Source organism: Aspergillus uvarum (assembly GCF_003184745.1).
Source record: "Aspergillus uvarum CBS 121591 unplaced genomic scaffold BO82scaffold_52, whole genome shotgun sequence".
Classification (NCBI taxonomy): Eukaryota; Fungi; Ascomycota; class Eurotiomycetes; order Eurotiales; family Aspergillaceae; genus Aspergillus; species Aspergillus uvarum.
Genome location: NW_020291349.1, coordinates 44,512 through 68,420, shown reverse-complemented (window position 1 = coordinate 68,420; position 23,909 = coordinate 44,512). Strand labels below are relative to the sequence as shown.

General features: G+C 53.3%; 10 protein-coding genes and 1 non-coding gene across 11 annotated transcripts in view; 5 read left to right on the top strand and 6 right to left on the bottom strand.

The window, feature by feature from the left end:
• Positions 1 to 75: 75 nt before the first annotated feature.
• Positions 76 to 1,209, bottom strand: BO82DRAFT_356980 (NuoB/complex I 20 kDa subunit family protein). The gene is made up of 3 exons (XM_025635886.1): positions 721 to 1,209; positions 302 to 657; positions 76 to 235 (listed from the first exon to the last, which is right to left on the bottom strand). Exons 1-3 carry the CDS (start codon positions 966 to 968, stop codon positions 141 to 143), a joined length of 699 nt encoding a protein of 232 aa, XP_025489002.1. The 5' UTR covers positions 969 to 1,209; the 3' UTR covers positions 76 to 140.
• A 91-nt stretch (positions 1,210 to 1,300) lies between these two features.
• Positions 1,301 to 2,629, bottom strand: BO82DRAFT_290394 (uncharacterized protein; the record flags this gene model as incomplete). Its single annotated transcript, XM_025631686.1, has 5 exons — positions 1,301 to 1,730; positions 1,800 to 1,942; positions 1,979 to 2,212; positions 2,277 to 2,381; positions 2,459 to 2,629. 5 exons carry the CDS (start codon positions 2,627 to 2,629, stop codon positions 1,301 to 1,303), a joined length of 1,083 nt encoding a protein of 360 aa, XP_025489001.1.
• Positions 2,630 to 3,158: 529 nt separating this feature from the next.
• BO82DRAFT_316479 (amino acid transporter) lies at positions 3,159 to 5,323 on the top strand. The gene is made up of 7 exons (XM_025632583.1): positions 3,159 to 3,415; positions 3,470 to 3,540; positions 3,593 to 3,706; positions 3,755 to 4,218; positions 4,279 to 4,302; positions 4,387 to 4,712; positions 4,808 to 5,323. The coding sequence occupies exons 1-7, from the start codon at positions 3,272 to 3,274 to the stop codon at positions 5,237 to 5,239; spliced, it is 1,575 nt and encodes a 524-aa protein (XP_025489000.1). The 5' UTR covers positions 3,159 to 3,271; the 3' UTR covers positions 5,240 to 5,323.
• Positions 5,324 to 5,863: 540 nt separating this feature from the next.
• Positions 5,864 to 8,843, top strand: BO82DRAFT_421075 (glycosyltransferase). The gene is made up of 7 exons (XM_025640148.1): positions 5,864 to 5,976; positions 6,041 to 6,626; positions 6,683 to 6,919; positions 6,978 to 7,742; positions 7,793 to 8,345; positions 8,400 to 8,538; positions 8,596 to 8,843. The coding sequence occupies exons 1-7, from the start codon at positions 5,889 to 5,891 to the stop codon at positions 8,814 to 8,816; spliced, it is 2,589 nt and encodes an 862-aa protein (XP_025488999.1). The 5' UTR covers positions 5,864 to 5,888; the 3' UTR covers positions 8,817 to 8,843.
• Positions 8,706 to 10,663, bottom strand: BO82DRAFT_356976 (uncharacterized protein). The gene has a single exon (XM_025635885.1). The coding sequence runs from the start codon at positions 10,572 to 10,574 to the stop codon at positions 8,871 to 8,873; it is 1,704 nt and encodes a 567-aa protein (XP_025488998.1). The 5' UTR covers positions 10,575 to 10,663; the 3' UTR covers positions 8,706 to 8,870.
• A 194-nt stretch (positions 10,664 to 10,857) lies between these two features.
• On the top strand, positions 10,858 to 14,965 carry BO82DRAFT_290273 (ankyrin repeat protein; the record flags this gene model as incomplete). Its single annotated transcript, XM_025631680.1, has 4 exons — positions 10,858 to 12,057; positions 12,118 to 13,020; positions 13,060 to 13,603; positions 13,662 to 14,965. 4 exons carry the CDS (start codon positions 10,858 to 10,860, stop codon positions 14,963 to 14,965), a joined length of 3,951 nt encoding a protein of 1,316 aa, XP_025488997.1.
• A 487-nt stretch (positions 14,966 to 15,452) lies between these two features.
• Positions 15,453 to 15,526, bottom strand: BO82DRAFT_t241. The gene has a single exon. It is a non-coding gene; the product is annotated as a tRNA-Ile (tRNA).
• Positions 15,527 to 17,149: 1,623 nt separating this feature from the next.
• BO82DRAFT_434664 (putative MFS sugar transporter) lies at positions 17,150 to 18,763 on the top strand (the record flags this gene model as incomplete). Its single annotated transcript, XM_025640959.1, has 2 exons — positions 17,150 to 17,354; positions 17,413 to 18,763. The coding sequence occupies 2 exons, from the start codon at positions 17,150 to 17,152 to the stop codon at positions 18,759 to 18,761; spliced, it is 1,554 nt and encodes a 517-aa protein (XP_025488996.1).
• Positions 18,764 to 19,128: 365 nt separating this feature from the next.
• Positions 19,129 to 20,219, bottom strand: BO82DRAFT_356974 (SDR family oxidoreductase). Its single transcript, XM_025635884.1, has one exon. It carries the CDS (start codon positions 20,021 to 20,023, stop codon positions 19,223 to 19,225), a length of 801 nt encoding a protein of 266 aa, XP_025488995.1. The 5' UTR covers positions 20,024 to 20,219; the 3' UTR covers positions 19,129 to 19,222.
• Positions 20,220 to 20,518: 299 nt separating this feature from the next.
• On the top strand, positions 20,519 to 22,942 carry BO82DRAFT_341704 (putative MFS multidrug transporter; the record flags this gene model as incomplete). The annotated part of the gene is made up of 5 exons (XM_025633559.1): positions 20,519 to 20,949; positions 21,032 to 21,148; positions 21,216 to 21,269; positions 21,331 to 21,792; positions 21,868 to 22,942. The coding sequence occupies exons 1-5, from the start codon at positions 20,855 to 20,857 to the stop codon at positions 22,940 to 22,942; spliced, it is 1,803 nt and encodes a 600-aa protein (XP_025488994.1). The 5' UTR covers positions 20,519 to 20,854.
• A 301-nt stretch (positions 22,943 to 23,243) lies between these two features.
• Positions 23,244 to 23,909, bottom strand: part of BO82DRAFT_376883 (putative NmrA-like family protein) — a gene marked incomplete at both ends in the record, with an annotated part of 1,215 nt that continues 549 nt past the window's right edge. The window contains one exon of the mRNA XM_025637551.1: positions 23,244 to 23,791. Within this exon, the coding sequence (XP_025488993.1) occupies positions 23,244 to 23,791 (548 nt within the window). The remainder of the gene's footprint in view (positions 23,792 to 23,909) is intronic.

Genomic DNA, 23,909 nt, shown 5'->3' with positions numbered 1-23,909 from the left:
GGAGAAGATTAGTGGCATGAAGAATCACTCTGGCAAGAACTAAAACCTGGTACTGTGATGACTAAGTCTTTTTTACTCTTTTGAACCAATCTGTCAATCGAAACTAAATACATGTTTCCAGAATGAGACCTGACAAGACCTCAGCGTCTATACCACATCCGAGTCACTTTCCTACGCCGAATCTTCTTCTGTACCATGGAAATCCCATACAACAAAGCTTCGGCCGTTGGCGGGCCTATAAATTTATCAGTCATCGGCAAGTCTTTCATGGAACCTCTAGCTCGCGGAAGACAGCACTCACATCCTGGTACATATACATCCACTGGAACGATTCGATCACAGCCCCGGACCACGGAGTAACTATAGTGATAATACCCACCCCCATTCGCGCAGCTGCCCATACTGATCACAAATCGTGGCTCGGGCATCTGATCGTAGACCTGTCGGAACGCTGGCGCCATCTTGTTCGTCAACGTGCCGGCGACAATCAAGAGATCCGCCTGTCGAGGGGAGGCTCTAAACAGCATCCCCAGGCGTTCTATGTCGTAACGGGGACCGGCCGCATGCATCATTTCCACGGCACAGCACGCCAGGCCGAAGGTCATGGGCCACAAGGAGCCCTGGAGGGCCCAATTGGCGACTTGGTCGAGGGTGGTCCTGGACGCGACTCAGTCAGACGGGGCCGGCGAAGAGAGAACGAAGGTTTCTGAGAGTACTGACAGTGCGTATTGAGTGGAGCTTTGGGGTTGATCGTGCGTCGCAAGGGCGACTTCTTTCCGGCGGCGTCCACTGGCCGTCAGAGATGAGCGAGGTCGCTTGTCAATCGGTTTCTGGCATTGGAATGGCGTGATTCTCGCGCTGTGTAGAAGCTGCAGGCTTCCTTGAGAGATGGAATCAGTTAGAGTCCTGATTCGAGAGTCGTCACTCTCCCACGTCTTACCTGCTATAGATCTTCGAGAGAGGGACATATCGTAGGGTACTTGAGTGAAGTGTTCGGCGCAAGCCACGAGCAGTCAAGAGCACTTTAGAAAAGCCCTCGTCGCAGTCCATATATCCTATTGATATCATGGTCAAATAGTCACAACTGAGCCAGCCGCTAATTTTTTTCTTTCTTTCTTTTTTTTTTCAGCAGCGAGACTATATCACGGAGCCAGGCACTGTACATCGCCTGCAAAGAGTATATCTTACGAGTGTTACCGCTAGTAAGACTGCTGACCCACATATCACATCAGGCATTAATTACGAGATTCTCGGTGGTAGCCCGCCGTACCAGACGATACATACCCAAAGCACCCTTCATTTATCTTTTCAAATCCACTGGCTTCATCTCGATCGTCTCATACCGCAATGACCATTCTCGTGTCTCCTGAATGATCCACTCTTGAGAGTTCCGGTGACTCGAACTATCCACAGCCACCCTGTCCCGAGTTTTCTGCTGTGAGGTCTCCGATCTTCCTTTCCCTGAAGCAGCATGAGACCTTTCCCCAGTCGCTGACGCCGTACTGGGCTGATGGTAATAACCACCACCATCTTGCCCAACTGTGCCTTGACCCCAACCGGTGTTAAAAGCCACAACAAAAGGTTTGAGACAGGGCAGTGTCGCTGCCATGATACTGCAATGCAAGAGAACCTGAGTCAGGATGACTGCGTCGGAGATGTCGAGAAGGAGGTCACTGGTATGTGCAATGGTGTTCAGCTTGGATTGCCGCACGATGGAAAGGATAACAATCCTAGAAGACAGAAGGTCAGAAGCTGATTTCGAACAAGGTAGGAGATATTGAAAGGTGCAGAAGTCCTACCCGATCCTCGTACCAAACGCCCCGATAACACCAGCCTTACGCATTCGTGTTAGACGAATCGGCCACACAAGATACAAACTGAGGATAAGCAACGAAAGTTCGGTTATGACATCGAGGACGGTGATGGCTTGCCATCGAGGGAGCTAGGACTGCCGTCAACTTGGAAGTCATTCACAAACAGAGCAAGGACTTACAATGCTCGCACACTGGCCGATGAGCCACGGGTGACGAAATGGACATTTCAAAGAAACGATCAGAATCGATACCACCGCCCACAGAACAATTCCCACCATCACTCCCTGACACGCCCTCAGATATGATCTTTCCCTTCCCAGACGTTGCAAGAGAAAGAGAACGGACAGTTTGGCTGCACAATGGCCAGCCAGGAACAGTATATTCGCAGCATATAAGTCCTAGACGAGTTGGAAAATCAGCCGACGAGCCTCAGTCTGTGATGAACCATCAAGTGGAGCATACCTGTTCAGCGACTTCGGTTTGAGATGCGCTTTGGTGTTTCTCTGTGCTTCCCAGTCCCTCGTCGACACCTTCCATCGCCACCCCGACATTAGCGATCCCCAAGATCTACCCACATACCCAGGTTTAGTATATCCCAGATCTACAGCACACTCCAGTATTTGGCGTATGATCGATCCACTTACAGCAGCAAATATTGCCAGCAAGTCGTCCAGCCCCCACGGCCCTATGATCGTCAAGCGCATGTAGATGCGAAAGAGACTGACCAGAACCATCCAGGACATGAAGAGAGTCGCGACAACGACCACCAGACCACGACGGTCTGTGTCTGAGATCACATAGGCTGCATGTGGCATATCGACTGATCCATACTTCTGTAGCCGCAGTGGCAATTTGTGTTTGAGAGAAGCCAGAGATCTTTCTGTCAATTTGCAACTGGCCCATTTTTAATAAAATCGGAGATTTGACACCCCCCTATTGAACAACAGTTTCAAAAAGTCTTCAATCCTTGTCCACTGGAACCGGTCGAACATATGCCAGGAAAAATTCGCGCAGACCAGGGTGCGTCTCCCCATTGCCTGATTTAAACCGGACTAACAGGGATGGATATAAGAGATTGATTATGCCATTTACAGAATCGTGCTGAGCAGTGCCCTCCTGCAGCGGAGTTTGTGGCACAGTCAATCTACATAGCGACGGGGTTTTTAGTGTGCATAAGTGTCGTTGCATTTGCAGGGATACTGCGGGATGAGCACTTTGGGAAATTGGCCCGTGGAGGTCTCACAATCAATTATTCGTAACCCTAACTTTTAGCTGCCGATGGACCATTTCAGTATATTAATCTTATCCGTCAATGAAACGTCCAGACTAGCCGGCCCATGGGCAATCCGTGCTGCGATGATCACGTTAAGTAGGGGGGGTCCCCTCCTTTCAAAGTGCGCGCTCTTCTCTGCAGCCTACCTTTGGCTCATATACTCTCACCAGTGCATGCAGCCATAATGTTGAATACCACGGAGAAGGCACCGGAGTTTTCCACGTACTCATCCCCTGGAGAGTATGAGAACTCCAAGGCTACGAGAAAAGATGGCACGGTACAGGATCGAAAGGATATGTGGCGTGTAGGCAGAGAACAGGAATTGAACGTGAGCATACCAACTGAGTCAATGCAGCCTGTTGATGAAGTCTAACTTGATCAGCGAAACTTTCGACTTCTTTCCGTTGTCGGGTTCAGCGCAGTCTTGATGTGTACCTGGGAAGCCGTCTTGTTGTATGTTTGTCCAGTAGCATGCACTGCACCCTTGACTAACTGGATCGGACAGTGGTGCTTCGTACGGCCTCACAGATGGAGGAAAGGCAGGAATGATTTATACCTACCTCGGGGCAGTGATAGGCTTCAGCTTCGTGATTCTGTCGATGGCTGAAATGGCCTCTATGTAAGTGATTCAATACAAGTGGATGTGAATCGTTGCTGACCACCTCAGGGCTCCAACATCTGGCGGGCAGTATCATTGGGTTTCAGAGTTCGCACCTCCCAGCAAGCAACGCTTTCTCAGCTATCTCACCGGTTGGGTGTGTGTTTTGGGCTGGCATACGGGAATTGCAGGCTGCTGCTACACTGTCGCCAACATGTTGGTCGGCCTACTCGCGATCAACTACCCTGACAGTTATGTCTATCAACCCTGGCATGTGACGCTGATCGTGATCGCAGCAGCCCTAGGGGCACTCTTATTCAACACCCTTTTGGCCCAGAAGCTGTCTTTCATTGAGGGTATTATTCTGATCGTGCATTGTTTTGGCTTTTTCGGCATCTTGATTCCGCTGTGGGTTTTGTCGCCCACGGCCCCTGCTTCGGAGGTCTTTGGGTCGTTTGAGGACAATGGCTCGTGGGGTAATATGGGGCTTGCGTGCTTGGTAGGGTTGACAGGCCCGATCTATGCCCTTATCGGTATGTCGATGTCTTAATAGGCCGCCTGCTTTTACATACTGATCCAATCGTCCCATCTAGGTCCCGACTCTGCAGTGCACATGTGTAAGTTCTCTGGCCGCGGCCCCTGCCCCTTGTCAGGAACGGAACTGCATTCAGTTTCAATGCCAACTACTAAAACCTCTCCAGCCGAAGAAATTCGAGATGCTTCCCGCGTCCTCCCCATAAGCATGGTTAGCACTTTAATCCTGAACGGGATCACCGGCTTCATCATGATCATCACCTTTGCGTTCTGTCTCGGCAACATTGAAGAAGTCATGGCCAGTCAGACCGGATTCGCCTTCATCCAGGTCTTCTGGAACGCCACTGGCTCGACCCGCGCAGCCACCGGGATGACAGTCGTGATTATGATCATGCAGTTTTGTGCTGCCATCAGCAACGTCGCTACGACATCTCGACAGATTTACGCATTTGCCCGTGACCAAGGCCTGCCGTTTGCTGGATTTTTCTCCAAGGTACAACTTCCTTTGCCCCACCAGAATCGAGATCTGTTTGATCCCAGAACAGTGCGATAACGCAAAAGTTTTGAAGACTAATATATGAAAATCAGATTCACCCGACCCTCAAAGTTCCTCTCAACGCCCTATGCGTCAGCATGGTTATCGTGGCCCTCCTCTCCCTCATCAACATTGGTTCCGCAGTCGCTTTCAATGCCATCATGTCACTAGGTACAGCTGCCTTGCTTTCCTCATACCTGATTTCTATTTCGTGTGTGCGTCTCAGACGATGGAGAGGCGATTATCTCCCTCCGGCACGGTGGAGTCTTGGACGCGCCACGCCGTTCATTGACACCATCTCGATCCTTGTGCTAGTTGTCATCCTAACGTTCAGTTTCTTCCCTCTCACCAACCACCCCGATGCTGCGGACATGAATTGGAGTATTGTGATTTTCTCTGGGGTGGTGCTCTTGGCTGTGGGCTATTATGTGCTGTACGCGAAGCATCAATATCGGGGACCGGTGACTAGGGTCAGAGCTGAATAGGAGTTTCTAAATGAGATAAACTAAGTAGGTAGTAAGCTTAGAATTAGTATTTGCCTCTATAGCAGAGAGACACGCATATAGACCGCCACTAAATTCTGCCTGTCTGATAGAACTTGCTGCACAGCTAATACGGGACTCATTATCCAATGGATATGCGGCCCGCGGGCGCCCGTTTTGTTCTTACCCTTTGCGGCCGGCCATCTCTCCCCGGCCGGAGCTCACAGCTTGACCCCAGGCCTCATTCTCGATTCTCAATCCACTCAACCAGGATCAACCAGGACCCACCAGCTTGGACAGAAGATGACGTCGTGCGTGAAAGGTATTATGCGGGGGAACCCCGTGCTGACAAGTTGACAACCAAGGATACTAGGACATCGATTATATATCAATATGTCGGAAATAGAGCACGAACCGTGGTTCGGCCATCGCACGAGACTCTCATATCGGCCCAGATCGAGATCGAACACCACTGACGCCACAGAGCCAGGAATCCAAATAAGCAACTTGTCATGCACATCTGCTGTCTGAAAAATGCCAGGAACAAAGTCAAGTGAGGACTGCCAGACAAGCATGGTGGCCTCTTTTGTCTGGACATGAGATACTCAAACTATCCCATCCCAAGCTCTCAAATCAGCAGCTACTCCCAGCCATGACTGAAACGATCAATCCTCAACTATGCGAGGCAAAGGCGCTCAAGGCCCTCATTCCGGGCCTCCTAGCAGAGAGTGCAGTTACAGGTATCACTCTCGATTTCGGACACCAATCATGGGCACGGTCGCTAATCTTATGAATGATTCCTAGATGATGGACGCTTGCTCGTCGACCTACAGGAGAACTGTCCCCGCCTTGCGGGCTTCCTCGATGTCCTACGGCACCAGGCTGAGCATCATCGTCCGTGGATGCCCGAAGATAGCGCCACGCGGTTTCCGCTCCGGCTGAATGTGGTCATGCACGTCGTGGGTTCTCGTGGGGATGTGCAACCTTTCATTGCGCTTGGACAGGAACTGCAGAAACACGGTCATCGCGTACGGTTAGCCACGCACCTAGTATTCCGAGACTTTGTGCGCGCCCATGACTTGGAGTTCTTCAACATCGGAGGAGATCCGGCGCAGCTCATGTCGTTTATGGTCAAGAACCCCAACCTGGTCCCTAAGGTGGAAGCAATCACGCAGGGGGATATCAGTCGACGGAGGAAGGATGTGCGAGAGATTCTTGGTGGCTGCTGGCGATCGTGTTTTGAGCCTGGGGAAGGCATTCACCCCTTCAATCCGGCTGAGTGTACCGGTGCGCCGCCATTCGTCGCAGATGCTATTATTGCCAACCCACCGAGCTTTGCACACATTCACTGCGCAGAGAAGATGGGGATTCCTCTTCATTTGATGTTTACGTGAGTTATTCGATAGTGGTTCTTTTCTTCTTGTTAAATGTTTACATGGAGCACAGGATGCCATGGTCGCCCACGCAAGCCTTTTCACATCCACTGGCGAAAGTTCGCTCGACAAATACCAAATCGTCAGTAGGAAAGCTGATGTCGTACATGATAGCGGAAACGGTTATATGGCAAGGCGTGGGTGACCTGATCAACGAATTCCGCCGCCATGAGCTGGGACTGGAGCGACTGGATTCTATGCGTGCACCCAGCCTTCTTTCTCGGCTGAGAATCCCTTTCACATATCTGTGGTACGTACAACTGAAGGATATCCATTTGTTGGGAGCTCGAATTAAACGGGGTGTTTAGGTCTCCTTCCCTCTTGCCGAAGCCTGACGATTGGCTCGATCATATCGATGTAGTTGGGTTCTCCTTTGTGCCGCATGACGACAAGTATGAGCCGCCTCAAGATCTAGTCGATTTTCTTGAAGCTGGACCACCACCGATCTACATCGGGTTCGGATCCATTGTTGTCGACGACCCGGAAGCACTGACGCAAACCATCCTCGAGGCCGTTCGAATGTCCGGTCAGCGAGCAGTAGTATCCAAGGGTTGGGGTAATATCGGTGCTGACGAGGCTGATGACCCGAATGTCTACTTCCTAGGCAATTGTCCGCACGACTGGCTGTTCTCCCGGGTATCATGCGTTGTCCATCATGGTGGTGCAGGAACGACAGCAACCGGGTTAGCCTTGGGCCGGCCCACCGTTATTGTTCCATTCTTCGGTGATCAACCTTTCTGGGGGATGCTTGTTGCCTCCAATGGTGCTGGGCCTGCGCCAATCCCCTCTAAATTATTGACAGCCGATAAGCTTGCGGGCGCAATCCGGCACTGCATGGAACCCGAGATTAAAGAGCAAGCCAAGGTCTTGAGCTGTAAGATTCAAACCGAGCAAGGTGCCGCAGCAGCAATGGAAAGCTTCCATAAGCATTTGAGCCTGAATAGGTTGAGATGCGCTTTGTGCCCTGACCGTCCGGCTGTATGGCGAGTGCAGCACACAAGCATTTTTCTCAGTGCATTCGCTGCTGCAGTCCTTGTTCACTCAAAGCAGCTAGACCCAAAAAACATTAAGTTGTACGCTCTCTTGCATTTCCATATTTTTTCGGTAGACTCATCTTTGACAGACTTCGCATTAAATCCTACGATACGAACCTTGATCCGGGCGTTCCAGGTCTCCCCGGAGCTGAGATGTTCGCTGGATCTCTCACGAACTTTTTCACAGGCTTGGTCGAGATGCCTGTTCAATTAGTACAAAACTTCGCACGGTCGCGTTCCATCAGATTCGCCGAGAGGTATAGTCTCTCGAGCTATTGCGCGACGCAAGCGCCTGCTCCCCCGTCGCGCTCGACAACTCTGACAGATAAGCCCGAGACGCGTCAACGATCAGACTCCGGCATCTCCATCGTCCCTTCGAGTAATTCGCTTAAATCATCCTCCAGCCAGAGCTCCCTGGACATGCCGGCCATGAACCGTGGCACGGCGTCTGTAAGTAATATACTCATCAATTCTGGCTACACTGGACGTCAATTATTGGACTGGATCATTGAGATCCCAATGAGCGTCACATTCATATTGTGCCATACATTCCACAATGCTCCTCGATTCTACCACGACCAAACTGTGAGAGAGGCACCCATAGCCACAGGAGTCAAGTCAGGATTCGTCGCAGCTGGCCAGGTTAGACTCACCGTATGAGGTACTGCTTTGTCACAGATGGCTAACGTGTCACAGGAGTTCGTGTACAGCTGGTACGATGGGATCACTGGCGTCGTGACTCAACCTCATCAAGGATGGGATAGCCAAGGTGCTCCCGGTCTAGCATCCGGGGTTGGCAAGGGTATCGGAGGACTGTTGATCAAACCTCAAGCGGGTAGGCTTCGAATGGCTTCTCTGGTCTGGCGTGCGCATCACTGACTGTTATGTATAGGTCTATGGGGCTTGCTGGGATACCCTCTGAATGGGATTCATCGCAGCATTGCCAATTCCTATGGAAAGAATAGGCGATGTTGTGTAGTGAAATCACGCATTGCTCAGGGTATCGCAGAGCTCCAGCTGGCCTCTGATGGTCAGCGGGCAGCCGTTCTCGCACGATGGAAGGATCATTACGAACAGAAGGTCAAGGCTAAACTAGAAAAGAGAGATCGATAGCAGAACGGAATTTCAAGCGAGTTCAATCCAATACATTCTTGTGCAACGAACTTCTTACAGCTTTATTCCCTGAGCCAGCACATTCACCACCTTCTCTTGAAATTCCAAGGCAAGTTCTGCATCCCCGTCGCGAAAATTCCCTGTCAGACAATTTATCGTGGCCTGGGCATAACCGTCGCCCATCTCCTTTGGCAGATTCTGCTGGGCTAGCGCAGTCAAATCCGAGGCGACCTTTTTAGGCCTTGGTAGTCGTCCGTTCTTTTCGGCGTCGCGGATTTTAGACTCCATCAGTCGAGACAACGTCACCCAAAGGCCAATCTCCAACAGCACCACACCCAAGGCGTAGATGTCATGGCGCCGTTGAAACTGTCGGGTGGGTTTTCCCTGTCGATCAGGATGACGGTAGAGGTTCGCTTCGGGTTCGAAGTCTCCACGCATGTCCGTGCCCTGTTGCTCAGACCGTGCGTAGCCCCAGTCACTCAGATAGGCGAGTATTCGATCTTGGGACTTTGGGGTGCTTGACAATCGGTGCGCCTGAAGGCCCGAGGTGCGGACGCCTGCTGGAGTCTGCAAAAACAAGAGGATTCCTTTGCTCCAGACATTCTTGTGAACCCACTTCGAGGCGTGGACATTTAGTAGGGTCACTGCGAGGCAATGCGCCATGCTGAACCTATCATTCAAGGATGGCCGTTTGAGTGGTCGTTTGTTCTCCCGATCTACAGCGTTGATGAAGCTATGGAGGGTGGTGAGTTTTGATGTCGCTGCTGTGTCTTGTGGCTGATCCACCTCATCTGAAGTTGGAAGTTTATAGAGGAAGACGTTGCGCTCCTCTTCCGGCTGGTCGATGAACCCTAAACACTCCATCGCATAAATCTGAGGTGGCTCTAACCCTGGTTCAGTCTCGGAGGACTTGTGACTACTGAAGGTGCTGTTTTTCAAAAGCCAAGCTAGATTGCGAATGGGCTCTTTCAACTCTTCAATCTCATCTGGTTCGAGATCACCGCCTTTCAACATGCCTTCATACTCATGAAATTCTATCACCACCGGCGTGCCGGATGTCGAGCCGGATGGTTTCCAGCTTCCCAATTGATAGCCGCCCGACACGTTACCTTCCTCACTGACTTGGCCTTTCAAGCTCTGAAAGTCAGCCGGAGCATGCGCTTCGATCAGTTTTCGCCGCTTGATCACAGGCTCCAGCACGGTCGCCTTGAGGCCCTGATCGTTCTCATCCACTACCCGGGACAGTGTATCCTGGGATAGATGCTGCATCAAATTGCGCAAATCGGCCGACCAGCTGGTATAGGCTTCAAGTATCTTGTGCACCCGTTTCTTGTCGAACAACGACCAATCATAGCCCTTCAGCTTCAGGGACGTGGCTTTGGTCTTGATGCGTTGCAGGAGTGATTCTTTGACTTGCTCGGGTCTCTCCAAGCCTCCGTCCTCTTCATCGCCTATCACAAGGCCATACTTGACAGCCACAAGCTCATACTCGGTCAATGTCTTGCGCATTTGAACGAGTAGGCCCTCGATGGTTTGTGCAATGAAAGGGTCGAGTTTTCCGGGCAGGAGCAGGCCATGATCAGGGTGAACAAAAATGCGACGGAAAAAGAGCAGTGTCGAGAGCTGCACGTTCAGCTTCAGGCGGACTTCCGCCCGGTCCTCATCGAAGGATTTGATGTCAGAGATAACGCCTTGGATAAAAACGGTTACCTGGTAGGCCTGCGTGATGGCCGTTACCGCTGTGCCGTAAACATCCATTTTGGATGCGATCGCTTCGGTCGTTGCAATTGATTGAGGGCGAGCGACGGATGATAAAAGCACGGACGGCACAGAGGGGAGGGGGTGGGGGGCTGACAGGGTGTCATAAATGTCAGACGCGGCTGAAGAAATGCCGGCTAATAAGCATAGTGAGGGGCTAATATAGCTCTAGATCCATAGCGCCGCCACCGGTTCGTTTACAGGCCGGTAGTGAAGAACAAATACTTCCTTCCCCCGCCTTGCGCGTCAAAAAGTACATCCCTTGACATTCGCATACGCAACCATGTCGGACGATGAGTCTTTCGACCTTCTCTCCTCTCTGGATAATGGGGATCTTTCTCCATCGTTGAGGGACTGGGCCTCCGGCACTGCCGATAGCTATGATGTTGTGGATTTGGACCTGGATCTCGATAGCCTGAACCTGTCGTCGGTACATTCTAGTGACCTTTTGGAAGCAGCGATTACTGCAACCCGGAATGGAGAGTCGGCGATTCTAAGCACAGTATCTCAATTTGCGGGCATATTGTCCCAGACTGGAATCCATGGACCGCGACTGTTGAAGGCCCTCAACCTGGCGACGCGAGCAACGAAGATCGGCGCTGGCTCCCAGTTTACTGTCTTCAAGGAAAAGTCGCATGAAGGATATACCGGCAATGAGGGTCTGGTAATCAAGCGGGTGAACGTGCCTCTTTCCCGAAAAGCCGCCCAGCGATTTGCAGACACCCCAGATTATCGTCTTCAATTGCGCACACTCGGACTAGAGCTACTCGCTCTCTGCAATCCGTCCCTGCGGCGTCACCCCAATATTGTTCGGCTGATCGCGTGGGGATATGACTATCCCTTCGCTGATATGCCGGTTCCGGTCCTTTTCGTGGAAGCCGCTTTGATGCCATTGACGGACTTCCTCGCAGTTGACAATGGCTGCTCGTCCGAAGCCAAGTATCAATTAAGCTTGGATGTTGCGAATGGCATTGAGGCATTGCATCATCTGCAAATAGTGCATGGTGATCTTAAGCCAGACAACGTGCTTGTATTTGGCATGGAGAGCGAGAAAGTGCCTTTTAGAGCTAAGTTAAGTGACTTTGGGGTCTGCATCGATCTGGAGGCCCCCGACGCTCGGCTTACTATAAGTGACTATCGTGGAACGCCGGCGTGGCTGGCGCCCGAGGTGGCCAACGATGATTTGACGCGCTTCTGTCCTTTCAAGCCGGATCTGATGTTTCGATTCGATGCATACAGCTTCGGTCTGACGGTGCTATCCATGTTTGTCAATCGAGGAGAGCCGGTCGATCTTGACGAAGACCCCGAAAATGCAAGCGAGGAGATCTCTGAGATGCTGTATGAGCGTGAAGATATACCTTCTGCATTGCGTGCGGAGCTTCGTAAGGCGATTCTCAAACTTCTCGCGGAAGATCCAAGGAATCGACCGCTACCGACTTCTCAGCTGTTGAAGACGGATACTCCTGCGTATGCTTCTTGGTATGTGTACCCCTGATATCTTCTTACGAAGAGATTCTAAGTGAATAGGTTATCTCTTGCCAAGATCGGAAGTGAATCTGCTCCATATGTTGGTACGTTGGACCCAATGTACAACAAAGGGCCATTGTTTTGGTACCGACTGGATCCTTCCGTTTTGGCCGAGCTGGAAGCACAATACATGGCGGCGAAGCAGGGTGCGTCGGCAGACACCCCGGGCGATGTCCTACTGGGAATGGCGCAGACCGTGACAGGGGCCAAGCCCTCATATCTTGATCGTCTTCTTTTGTACGTGACTGACGCCGCGAAGGGTGGCTATTCTCCAGCAAGGGCTGTTTATGCTCAAGTAATGGCTGCTCATGACCGATCACCCGAGTTCGAGGCGAAGGTGCTGGAAGATTGGACTTTCAAAGCCGTCGCTGAAGGATATCTTTTTGCTCCTCCATCCACTCTTACCAGTGAGAAGCTGGAACAGGCGAAGAGCACTTTTCGTCGAAATGGCGGACTATGTGCAGATCCTTTCCTGGGAAAACAGGCTGTGGTAGATGCCGCATGCAGTCCCCAGAAGGCTGTCAAATGGAAGCTGGAACATGGGTTGATAGTTGATCAAAGGGGAAATACCATCATCCATGCAGCTGCTGCGTTGGGAGAGCTTGATACGATTCGATCACTCCTTGACGAAGCGGACACAGCTGTTGATGTCGAGAACGATAGTGGAGAGACTCCACTTTACAAAGCATGCCAGGCTGGTCATGCAAGTGTGATTCAGTACCTTCTTCAAAGAAAGGCAGATGCGTCTCGTACAACACGACCGACTGGATTATCTCCGTTGCATTGGCTCTTCATGTTGCCGGATGAAGCCGCCCACTTGACTGCACAGCAGCTAGTTGCAGCAGGTGCTGATGTCAACGCTGTCATCCGACCCGTGGTGGGCGAGAATAGTGGAGGATTTCCAGAACGAATCCAGATCGTGCATTAGTGAGTTTCCATAAGCCTTATCCTAGTTTAGTCATTGCTTACGCTACAAAGCCCCTTTGAACTACCTCATGGGACGCCCCTGCATTGGGCTGCGGCCTTTCGCAACCTAACAGCAATGAATACCCTCATCGATCTAGGTGCCAATGTGAATGCGAGTTACTATAGCTGTGATAGCGCAACCACGCCTCTTGCACTTGCTGCGTGGTTTGGTGATGTCGAAGTCGCTAGGACTCTCGTGAACCGTGGAGCGGATGGCAGGCTCAACGACTCGATGGGCAGAAACATGCTCCACAGCATGACAAAGTACTTCCCTGAGCGACATGGCTACCTTCCCCACCATTGGCACGCATGGATCCGACACGGCAACTGGGAGACATATCTCGATCATACAAGCAAGCTAATTCGTCTCCTGCTAGATGCTGGGGCGGATGTAAATGCTAAGGACACGGGATATCCACCGCTCAGCCCCATTGCTGCTGCCGTCGATCTGGGGGTCTGGAATGGTGGCATAGTCAGCGCCCTGCTCGATGCGGGTGCAGACCTTCACAAATCAATCTTGTCGGCGGGAGACACTGGTATGTCCTGGGCAGTTCCCTTTGTCATTTGTCGCATAAACTTGACAGGAAGATTTAGTACTTCACTCGTGGGCCTCGATCGTGGGCCCCCGGCTAGACTACCCAAGCTCATACATCCCTACCCTCCGACGGATTGTCACTGCCATGCCCGACATAGACATCCGGAACAAATTCGAGAATGACACGCCCCTGCATTCTCTGTCAACAACATATCACCCCGAGGACGAATTCGAACAAGCGTGCGAGATCCTGCTTGAGCACGATCCTCCAGCAGACCTCAACGCGCAGACCCGCCGGGGCGCCACTCCTTTATCGATCGCATTCGAAACCAAAGACGCTCCAGCTAGGCGTGGTCTCTTCCTGTTACAAAAAGGTGCCTCGCCAACACTCCTCACGGATCAAGGCAAAGATATTTTTTTCGCCATCGCCAATAACTGCGTTCTTCATGATAAAGAGACTTATGAACTGATCACCGCTGTCCTGCAATACATCTCTTCTGGCAGATCCGCCACAGAGAGCAGGACGAGGGACACCGGAGACATCCATGAGACTTACCAGAAACTGTTCCTCCCTAACCCAGGAGCAACACATAGTCTCACAGCCGCCGCAGTCCGCGGCAAAATACGAACTACCACTCTGCTTCTTTCTTTGGGCCTGCGATCGCGCCTGAATGATCTTGATCCCAGCAAGCCTCGTGGCTTTACTGTCCTCGACCATGCCCTGCACTCCGCCGAGCTCAGTCGCCGAGCCCATATGGAGAAACTGGCCACGTATAAGCCGGGTCCAGCACAGCGGGCCGCTGTAGACGAACAGATCGTCTATGAGGACGGGCAGGGTCCACCTTCTCGAGCTGCAGAAGCATACCATTCTTTTCCGGAGGTGCTGCGCTGCCTGCGTGAGGAAGGTGCAAAGCGGGCCTGTGAATTAGAATTGTCGGATAGCCATGCTGATGGTGGCGACGATGCTACCATCGATGGCACGTATATTCAACAGCAACGATGGTGGGATTGGACTTCCATTTACACGTATGGATATACCCCGATCACACAACCTCATCGGGAGCGGTGGGAACTACTGTACGAGCTGGCAAGATATCCGGTCGGTTGGAGGGAGGAACAGATCGAGGAGCTGACGGAGCGGTATATGGACGGGATTTGGAGGCCGGATACCCGTTTCTTGGAGGAAGAGGAGGATCGGCAATTCATTGGCGCGGTGGTGGCAAAGATTGGGGGGGTGGATGGCGGTGGAAATGAAGAGGGTTCGGTGGTGCGGTTGGAGGCTGTTGATCCGGTGAAGGGCAAGGTGGAGGTAACCGTTAGGGTTGCGGATGGGAGAGTGGTTAGCAAAACTAAGGTTAAGTGATTTTTAGACGTATGTGCACGTATATTGTTAGATGTAGTTTGATGATAATTGACTTCGGTGCTACTTTCGTACTGTCTTTATGTAAGGCTTGAAACGGTCTCGAATGCCCACCGTACTGTGGCATTGAGGATGGACGAAGGGCAAACAACCCCGCTACAATGATATAATGCCCAAAGAAAGCCCGTCTCGCGTCCCATACCCTAGAGCATATTGATGCAAATGCTCCTGGGGAATTTCGAATCCTTATTCTTGATACATGTACTAGGTAGTAGACGACTCAGAGGCTGCTGATCGACCCTCAATTTTTCAATGTTGGGCACCCTGGTCAGGCCCTTTCCAAATTGTGGGAAAGGACTAACTCCGCAATTTAACTATCCGCCGCGCGATATGTCGATAAGATAGTCGGATTTTCAGATATTCCTGTCCACCACCAACCGAAAAAGAGGGTAATAAGAAAAAGAACGTGAAAAAAAAAGCAAAAAAGAGATGGTCCCAGAGGGGGTCGAACCCTCGACTTTAACGTTATTAGCGTTACGCTCTAACCAACTGAGCTATGGGACCCAGTTGATGTATATAGTCTTCTCTATTGCCAATATATCCTATTTGTACGCTCTCTGAATCAATTGTTTATGGTATGTCGTGAGTATCACACCAATACGTACACATTCTCGTTTAACTGGTACCTGGCTGAAGAGTACTCTAGCTGACCTTATCTTGAAAGCCACTAAATCGTCATTAGTGACATTCACCTTCACCTTATGCTGTGTAGTCATTCTGGGATATCAAGTCCTGCGGAGGACACTAGTGCATAAATATATAGCAGCGGATCTTCTCACACAGCGCTTTGTAGGATTGGGATCGGTCAAGTCCGAGCATACAATCCCCTGTACCAAGTCCACAAGGTTGATATAGAGACCTACTGAGATCGCGCAACCGGTGCGATTTGCACAGTCACATGACCACAGTGTGGTTGCAATCCCCTGCCCGGCTTCTCCAAGCTTCTCCAACACCCTTCCATCCTCATCTTCCAGATTACGTTCACACTCCGAGCCATGAGCAGCAGCCACAAGTAGTCAAACATATGCTATATATGCCTTGCAAGCTACACAGCGTCCGCCAATCACAGAGCAAAGCTAAAGTCCACCGCGCTCCAGCCGATTTGCACTGCGAATGTCCCGGACTTCCGGCCCAGGCTGGATCGCTACAGTCACCACGATGTGTCATACTCACGACAAACGGGGTTCCACCAGGCAGTTGTCCTGATAGATAATTTGCCGACATCCCAGTCAAGAGGTAATAGCCCTCTTGTCGATGATTCTCCCATTATCTTATATCTTATCTATCTTGCCCATTACTGTCCCGGTTACAAGAATCACTGACCAAGTTTGATAGTATCGATGAAACCGCCCGCCATTTCGGCTACACACGAAGTCTTATCTTCCCTGGACCGCGATGACATGACAAGAATCTCCGTTCGAAAACGGCCTCATAAGCGGAGCTAACGAACTGCCGCCCCGATGGAATTTCTCGTGTTCACCCTTCATGATGGCTGATCTTCTGCCACATGTGACTTTAACCTCGCCAGGGATGGAAATACATCCCACCCAAACAAACGTTGAAGAAACCCCTCAATCCCCTCTCATACTGTCTTGGAAGGTCAATTAGAGAGTGAGGTAGCATCGCAGTTGCACAAACCTCCTCGTTGCTGGCTGGGTTGGCCCTGGCCCGAGGTCCATTGCCCCCCATCGGCCGGGTCCGATGGAAGCCATCCCGGCTAGTGGGGACTGCCATCGACGATCGCCTGTAGTATCCAGTGGGGTCAAGAGGGAGGCGTTGCCCGGGGCCTCGCTTACATTCTCTCGCGTCTTTCCCTCTTCCGTACTGGCGACTCGCGCCGTGCCTTGTCCAAGAAACTGAAATCTGGGGAAACCTGGTCAATGCGGCGGGTCTTGCCACGGCCACCGGCGATGACCGGCCATCCACCAGCGAACATCGGAGGGTTTTCTATAAAGTGATCAAGCTGGATCTATACAAAAAAGGGTTTCCAATGGCTTAGTTTCAGTCGATTTGACAGTCATTGTTAGGTGCCGGACAGGATCCTGGCCGACTGTTGTGATTATCGCACATAATTCTCCCTTGGATGCTCCCTCGCCGCTTCGGGCCCCATCCATACAACGTGCCAGCATGTCGCCCTATTTTGGCCTGCGGGGCTCGCAATTGGAACGTGCCGTGATGTGGCTCGTCGTTTGCCCGGCATTCGTGTGTTATGGCTATAACCAGGCCGTCACAGGCGGCTTGCTCACCCTCGAGTCGTTCATCAGAACATTTCCGCAGATGAACACGCTCACCACGACGGGTGCGCAGCAAAGCTACAACTCGACCATCCAGGGTAATTCTTTTCATCCGGCTCTTCACGTTGTTTAGGATGGAGATCTAACTGCTCATAGGCACGGTAATTGCCCTCTACACCGTCGGAGGCATTTTCGGTTCACTGTCATGCATCTACCTGGGCGATCTCCTAGGTCGCCGCCGGGTCATCTTTCTCGCATCCGCCGTGTCAATGATTGGGGCCATTCTCATGGCGACTTCGTTCGGCTTGGCCCAGTTCATCGTCGCTCGGCTGGTATTAGGACTCGGCACCGGCGGCTATGTTGCCACCGTCCCGGTGTGGCAGGCCGAAATCTCCCAGCCCAGCAAACGGGGCGCCCACGTGGTGATGGATGGCATCTTCATCGGCGCGGGTATTACCATCTCGCTATGGGTTGACTTTGGCTTCTACTTTGTGACGGGGAGCTCGGTGTCCTGGCGGTTCCCGCTGGCGCTCCAGGTGGTGCTGTCCTTAATGGTGATGGCCCTCGTGATGGCGATGCCCGAGTCGCCTCGGTGGTTGCTCAAGCGCGGCCGCTCCGAGGAAGCCCGCGTGATCCTGGCCGCGCTGGCGGACGCCGACCCGGAGGATGCCGTGATCACGCTGGGCGTGCGCGACATCGAACGATCGCTGGCCCTGACCGGGTCTGGTTCCTGGAAGGATCTCCTGAGCATGGGGGAGCAGCGCCTATTCCACCGCGCGGTACTGGCGGCTACAGGTCAAATGTTCCAACAGATGTGTGGTATCAACTTGATTACTTTTTTCGCGACGACAATATTTCAGCAATATCTAGGTTTAGGCGCGCTACAGTCACGTGTTCTAGCCGCCGCCATGTGCCTGACGCAGCCGCTGGGCGGATTTTTGGCCTTCTTCACGATCGACAGGCTGGGCCGTCGCGTGCTGATGCTGTGGAGCGCAGCGGGGATGTCAGTGTCTATGGCGATTCTGGCAGGCACGACCTCGCTGCCAAACAATACAGCGGCGCTGGTCGTGGCCGTGATATTTCTGTTCGTCTTCGAGTTCATCTTCACCGTGGGCTACTCGGGCCTCACTTTCTTGTACGCAACCGAGGTGGCGCCGCTGCAGCTGCGGGCCGCTATCAGTGCGGTGTCGACGGCGGCCGTGTGGACATTCAATTTCTTATTAGCGGAGGTGACACCGGTGGGATTTGACACCATCTCGTGGCGGTACTACATCATCTTCGCCGTGCTGAATGCGGCGATCGTGCCGACGGTATATTTCTTCTTCCCGGAGACCAACGGCCGGTCGCTGGAAGAGATCGACGAGATCTTCATGCAGTCCAAGAGCGTGCTGGACCCGCCGCGCCTGGCGCGCACTTTGCCGCGTATGCTGCACGTGGCGGACGTGGTCGATGAAACCGAGACGGAATCCGGGGGGGAGAATGGTAATGGTAAAGGAAAGATGTAACGAGGCCTTTCAAGTGGAGGGTCTTGTCGTACATGTCTACGCGAAAGTTCGTGATGTATCTACGTATAGCTCGACGACAGTGACTTGGCCATGCATAATTGGTCCAATATACCGAACAACCCGAAAAGAGGCGTTTTTTTGATACGAACTCGCAGCGTATACGATAACTTTAACGATCATTGTCCCCCCAAAGAGAAAGTGGAGCACGGACGGAAGACACCGGAAACAGAACCCTGCAGCCGAATGCACCACTGAGATGCCTAGAATCTATCTCATCCCTCTGTGCACTGGCCCCCAGTGATTAGCCGGGCTCTGCGGAGTACATCTTTCCCCCAAGTTCGATCTCGACTTCTACTGGCAAAGAAAAATCAAATTATCATGAAACGTTCCTGACATTATCATTATAACCTCATCAAAAAAAGCTAGGTAGGTATCTCTATTTATATCCTCCAGGGATACATTTACCGCACGCAGTAACCACCGTCAATCAACAAATCGGCACCAGTCGTGTACGAGCTCGCATCGCTAACGAGGTAGACATAGGCACCCTTCAACTCCTTGGCATCACCGTTGCGGCCCATGGGGATCATGGACATCCACAGATCCTGGACCTTCTGGTCGACAAAGTCGGAGAGACCGGTGTCGATGTAACCGGGGGAGATGCTGTTGACGCGGGCGAAGTCGCGCCACTCGTTGGCCAGCGACTTGGCCATGTGAATGCAGCCGGCCTTGGCGACGTTGTAGGAGGTCTGCTCCTGGGGAAAGTTGGCGATGTGGCCGGACATGCTCGACGTAATCACGAAGCTGCCCTTGCCCTGCTTCTTGAAGTGGGGGCCGATCGCCTTGGCGCAGTGGAAGGTGCCGTTGAGGTCGGTCTGGATGACCTCCTCCCAGTCCTGGACGGAGCCGTCGAGGATGCCGCTGTTGGCAGTGCGGCCGGCGTTGGCGATGAAGGCGTCGACCTTGCCGAAGTCCTTGATCACATCATCGACCAGCTTCTGCACGCTGTCGTAGCTGCCCACGTCGCACTTGTAGGCCTTGGCCTTGACGCCGTAGGTCTTGGACAGCTCGGCGGCGTTCTTCTCGCCGCCCTCCGGGCGCGAGGCGTAGGTGATGGCGACGTCGGCGCCCATCTCGGCGCAGCCGCGCGCGGCCTCGATGCCCATACCGCGCGGGCCGGAGGCGCCGGTGATGATCACGACCTTGCCCTTGAGGCTAAAGAGGTCTTGGAGGCTGTTGGCGCTGGGGACGGGGATGGGCATTTTGGTGGTGGTGAGAGGGTTGGTTTATGTAAGGAGGTAGAAGGTCTCAGATAGAGAGAGAGAGAGAGAGTTTTGGATGAATGGAATTGAGTTTGGAAGAGTTGGATTGAATGATTCTGGGAAAAGAGCAACAGGGGAAACGGAGGGGATATAAATACGAGGGAGAAGCGGATGAGGGGATGAGGGGTTGGAGGGGCATGGAGGGGCATGGATCCCTGCAAGATGCAAGAGGTACGTGTACGTACTTTCCTGCGTACTACTTGCATAGTGCATATACGATGTCACCGAGTGTCTAGAGCGAGAGAGCGAAACAGAGCAGAAAGAGCGGGCTGGGCAGGTTAGGGCCAAACTTGGCTGGAAAAGCGGGGGATGAAGTCATCCATTCATGGATTCCCCTCCCATGATGTCATCCGCCCATAACAAACCCTGAAAACCCTCAAACCGGCTGATTTGCACTTCTGGATCAACTCCACTTTCACCCAAACCCAACCAAAACTCTTTTGTCCTGTGTACCAAATTTTGTCACTGACTTCCACTTTTTTTCTCTATGCCATCATGTGTTGGATTTCATAATCAATGCACACAAATTGCCTACGTATCGGCATTGGCCGGCTTTCTCCACTCGGCCCGAATGCAGGTTCATGACGACAACGATCCCTTGACATCCGACCGTCACCGGGCTGCCGAACCAGGGTCCGATTTGTGGGAAGGGTGGAAAGTATATAACAAAATGTGTAGGGATCAAGGGAGAAAGTTCTGCGGTATGCAGAATTCCGTTCTAGCTGTTACTGTGGTTGCTGTTGCTGCTGCTGCTGCTGCTGCTGCCTCACCATGAGTGCTAGTGCTGTTCCTGAGGATAGACGCCCGTCCATGCGGCGGGCCAGTACGGCGCATACCAATGATTTCGATGACTCGTTTTTCGGGCGGTAAGTCGTTTGATTGTCGTCAATGCGTTGTGTCTGGTATTTGTGGGTTGGGTTGGTTTGGTGATGCTGATCCAATGCACAGGGTGCGATCGTTCTTCCACCGCGATCGCCATGTCGGGGTGGTCAGCCGCAACGAGTTGCGTGACAAGGAGGATCTGGAGCTTCACACCTGGAATGGCAAGAATGATCCGGATAATCCGTATGTTGAACCTGCGGACCGCAGGATAGGCGAAGGACGATTGAAAAGGACTGACGCGTGCGGATAGATTCAACTGGAGTCCAGCGTATAAATGGGTCTTGACTGTCACGGTGTGCTTCATGTAAGAAGACCCCCTGCCTGATATCTCTTCCACTCAGATCCATCCTAACGCGATCGCCTAGCTCCATCCTCACCGGTATCCCCGCCGGCTCCTACGGCTCCGGCAACGACTACATGGAGACGCGCTTCCACGTGCAGAACACCCCCTTCCCCAACCTGTACTGGGCGACGTGCTCGTGGAACATGGGCGCCGCGTTCTGGCCGCTGATCTTCGTGCCGCTGACCGAGGCCTCTGGGCGGATGCCCGGCTACTTCGTGGCGTACATCATCCTGATCATCTCGCTGTTCCCGTCGGCGTTCGCGCAGAACTTCGCGACGCTGGTGGTGACGCGGTTCTTCGGGGGCGGGGCCTCCTCGGTCTCGATCAACATCGTGGGCGGCAGCATCAGCGACGTGTGGTACGGGGACCGGGCGCGCAGTCTGCCCATGTCGCTGTTCGGGCTGACCAGCGTCATCGGCATTGCGCTGGGGCCGTTCATCGGGTCGGCGATTGTGCAGATCCACAAGGATGATCCGTGGCGATGGTGAGTCTTTGTTGCTGCATCCCCCCCACCCGGTGAATAACCACTGATTTGGCTCCCCCTTCCTTTCCAAAACAGGATCTTCTACATCCAAATCATCTACCTAACGGGCCTCCTCCCGATCTTCTGGTTCATCCTCCACGAGACCCGCGCCGACGTGATCCTCAAACGGCGGGCCAAAAAGCTCCGCAAGGAGACGGGGCGGCCGATCTACGCAGAAGCGGAACTGGACAACACGAGCGTGTGGCGACTGCTGCAGATCTCCTTCGAGCGGCCCACCCGCATGCTGCTCACCGAACCGGTCGTCATCTTCTTTACCCTGTGGATCAGCTTCGCCTGGGGCATTCTGTATCTGTTCTTCAGCTCGGTGGTGCAGACCTACTCCACCAACTACGGCTGGGGCACGCTGGCCACGGGCCTGATCCAGCTGGCCATCTCGGTAGGCGCCGTGATCGGCACGGCCGTCAACCCGCTCCAGGATATGCTGTACCTCAGGTCGGCGAAGCGCAACAAGGAGATCCCCGGCCGCCCCATCCCCGAAGCCCGGCTGTACACCAGCGTCCTCGGGAGTCTGCTGTTCGCCGGCGGGCTGTTCTGGTACGGGTGGGCGAGTTTCCCCTTCGTGCATTGGATCGTGCCGACGTGCGGTATCGCGGCGGCGGGGTTGGGCATCTATTCAATTTATATGGCGGTGGTCAATTACCTGACGGATGCGTATGAGAAGTACGCGGCGTCGGCGCTGAGTGCTGCTAGTTTGGGGCGGAACACCTTTGGGGCGTTTTTGCCGTTGGCGAGTTACGAGTTGTTCGATACCCTGGGGTTTGGCTGGGCGGGTTCGTTGTTGGGGTTCATTGGGCTGGCGCTGTCGGTTGTGCCGGTGGTGTTGATTCTCAAGGGGCCCGAGATCCGCAGGCGGAGTCCGTTTATGCGCGAGTCGATGTTTGGGGCGGATGAGGAGGTCGAGTTTGAGAAGGAGGAGCAAGAAGATGTGGAGGGGGCTGGTAATGGCGGGGAGAGGGTGGTGACGATGGATGAGACGCGGCATACGGGGTTTCCACAGCATGATGTCCGGAAGGAGAGGATGAGGAGGGGGCGGACGGAGAGTGGGCAGTGGGGGGAGGAGGAGGTGTTGGGGGAGGGGCCTAGGGCTTGATTTTGGGGGGGTGTATGCATGTTACTGTACGTTCGTTTGTGTGTTGGTCACTATCTAGGACCATATTGGATTGCATGGGTTTGGATCTGGGTTGGGCCTGGGTTGGGCCTGGGTTGGGAAAAAAGTCTGGGTCATTTATTTGTATAGGTCTTCGAGATCAGTGGGTTTCATCTGCATGTACAGTACAGTACCTCCTCAATTCACCGCAATAGACATATTGCCTTATCATAACCCCACCCCCCTAGATGTATACGCCACACAACCTCCACAACCCAACCCTAACACCCACGTGGAAGAAGACTTAAGCATAATTCTGATGCCACGTATACCCCCCTTCCGCCCTTGCCTCGCTCAACAACTCCCGAATCCTCTCCGACGCCCGCGTCGGCTCCCTGCCCAGCACCTCGGCCATCAACCCATCCCCATCGACCACCGCCTCCCCCTTGGCGATCCCCTCATGCCACGAGACCATCGCCTCAAAGAACCCCGCCGGCTTGCCGCCCTCATCCGCCGCCGCATTCCGGGCCACATATTCGGCTGGCGGTACGAACTCAATCCTCACCCCCTCCTTCCCATCATGGTGGTGCTGGTTAATCAGATCCACAATCTGCCGGAACGACAGCGTCTCTCGGGCGCTGAGCACGACGATCTGGTTGCGAAAATTACCCCCGCCCCGCAGGAGGAGGCGCGCGGTGGCGTGGCCGAGTTCCTCGCGCGAGGTGAAGGTGATTCGTTGGGTGTTTGCGGGGGTTTCGGATGGTGTGGTGGATGGCGTGGGCTGGGGCAGGACGATGGTTTGCGTGGTGGGGTACCAGTTGAAGTACAGGGGGAAGGCTTCAGTATACAACCCTTCGCGGATGGAGGTGTAGGGGATTCCGGATCTGCGGGGGTCCAGTACATTAGGATTGTATTGGGTGGCAGGTGGTGGTGTAGGGTAACGGGAGGGGGGGGGGGGGGGGGGGGGGGG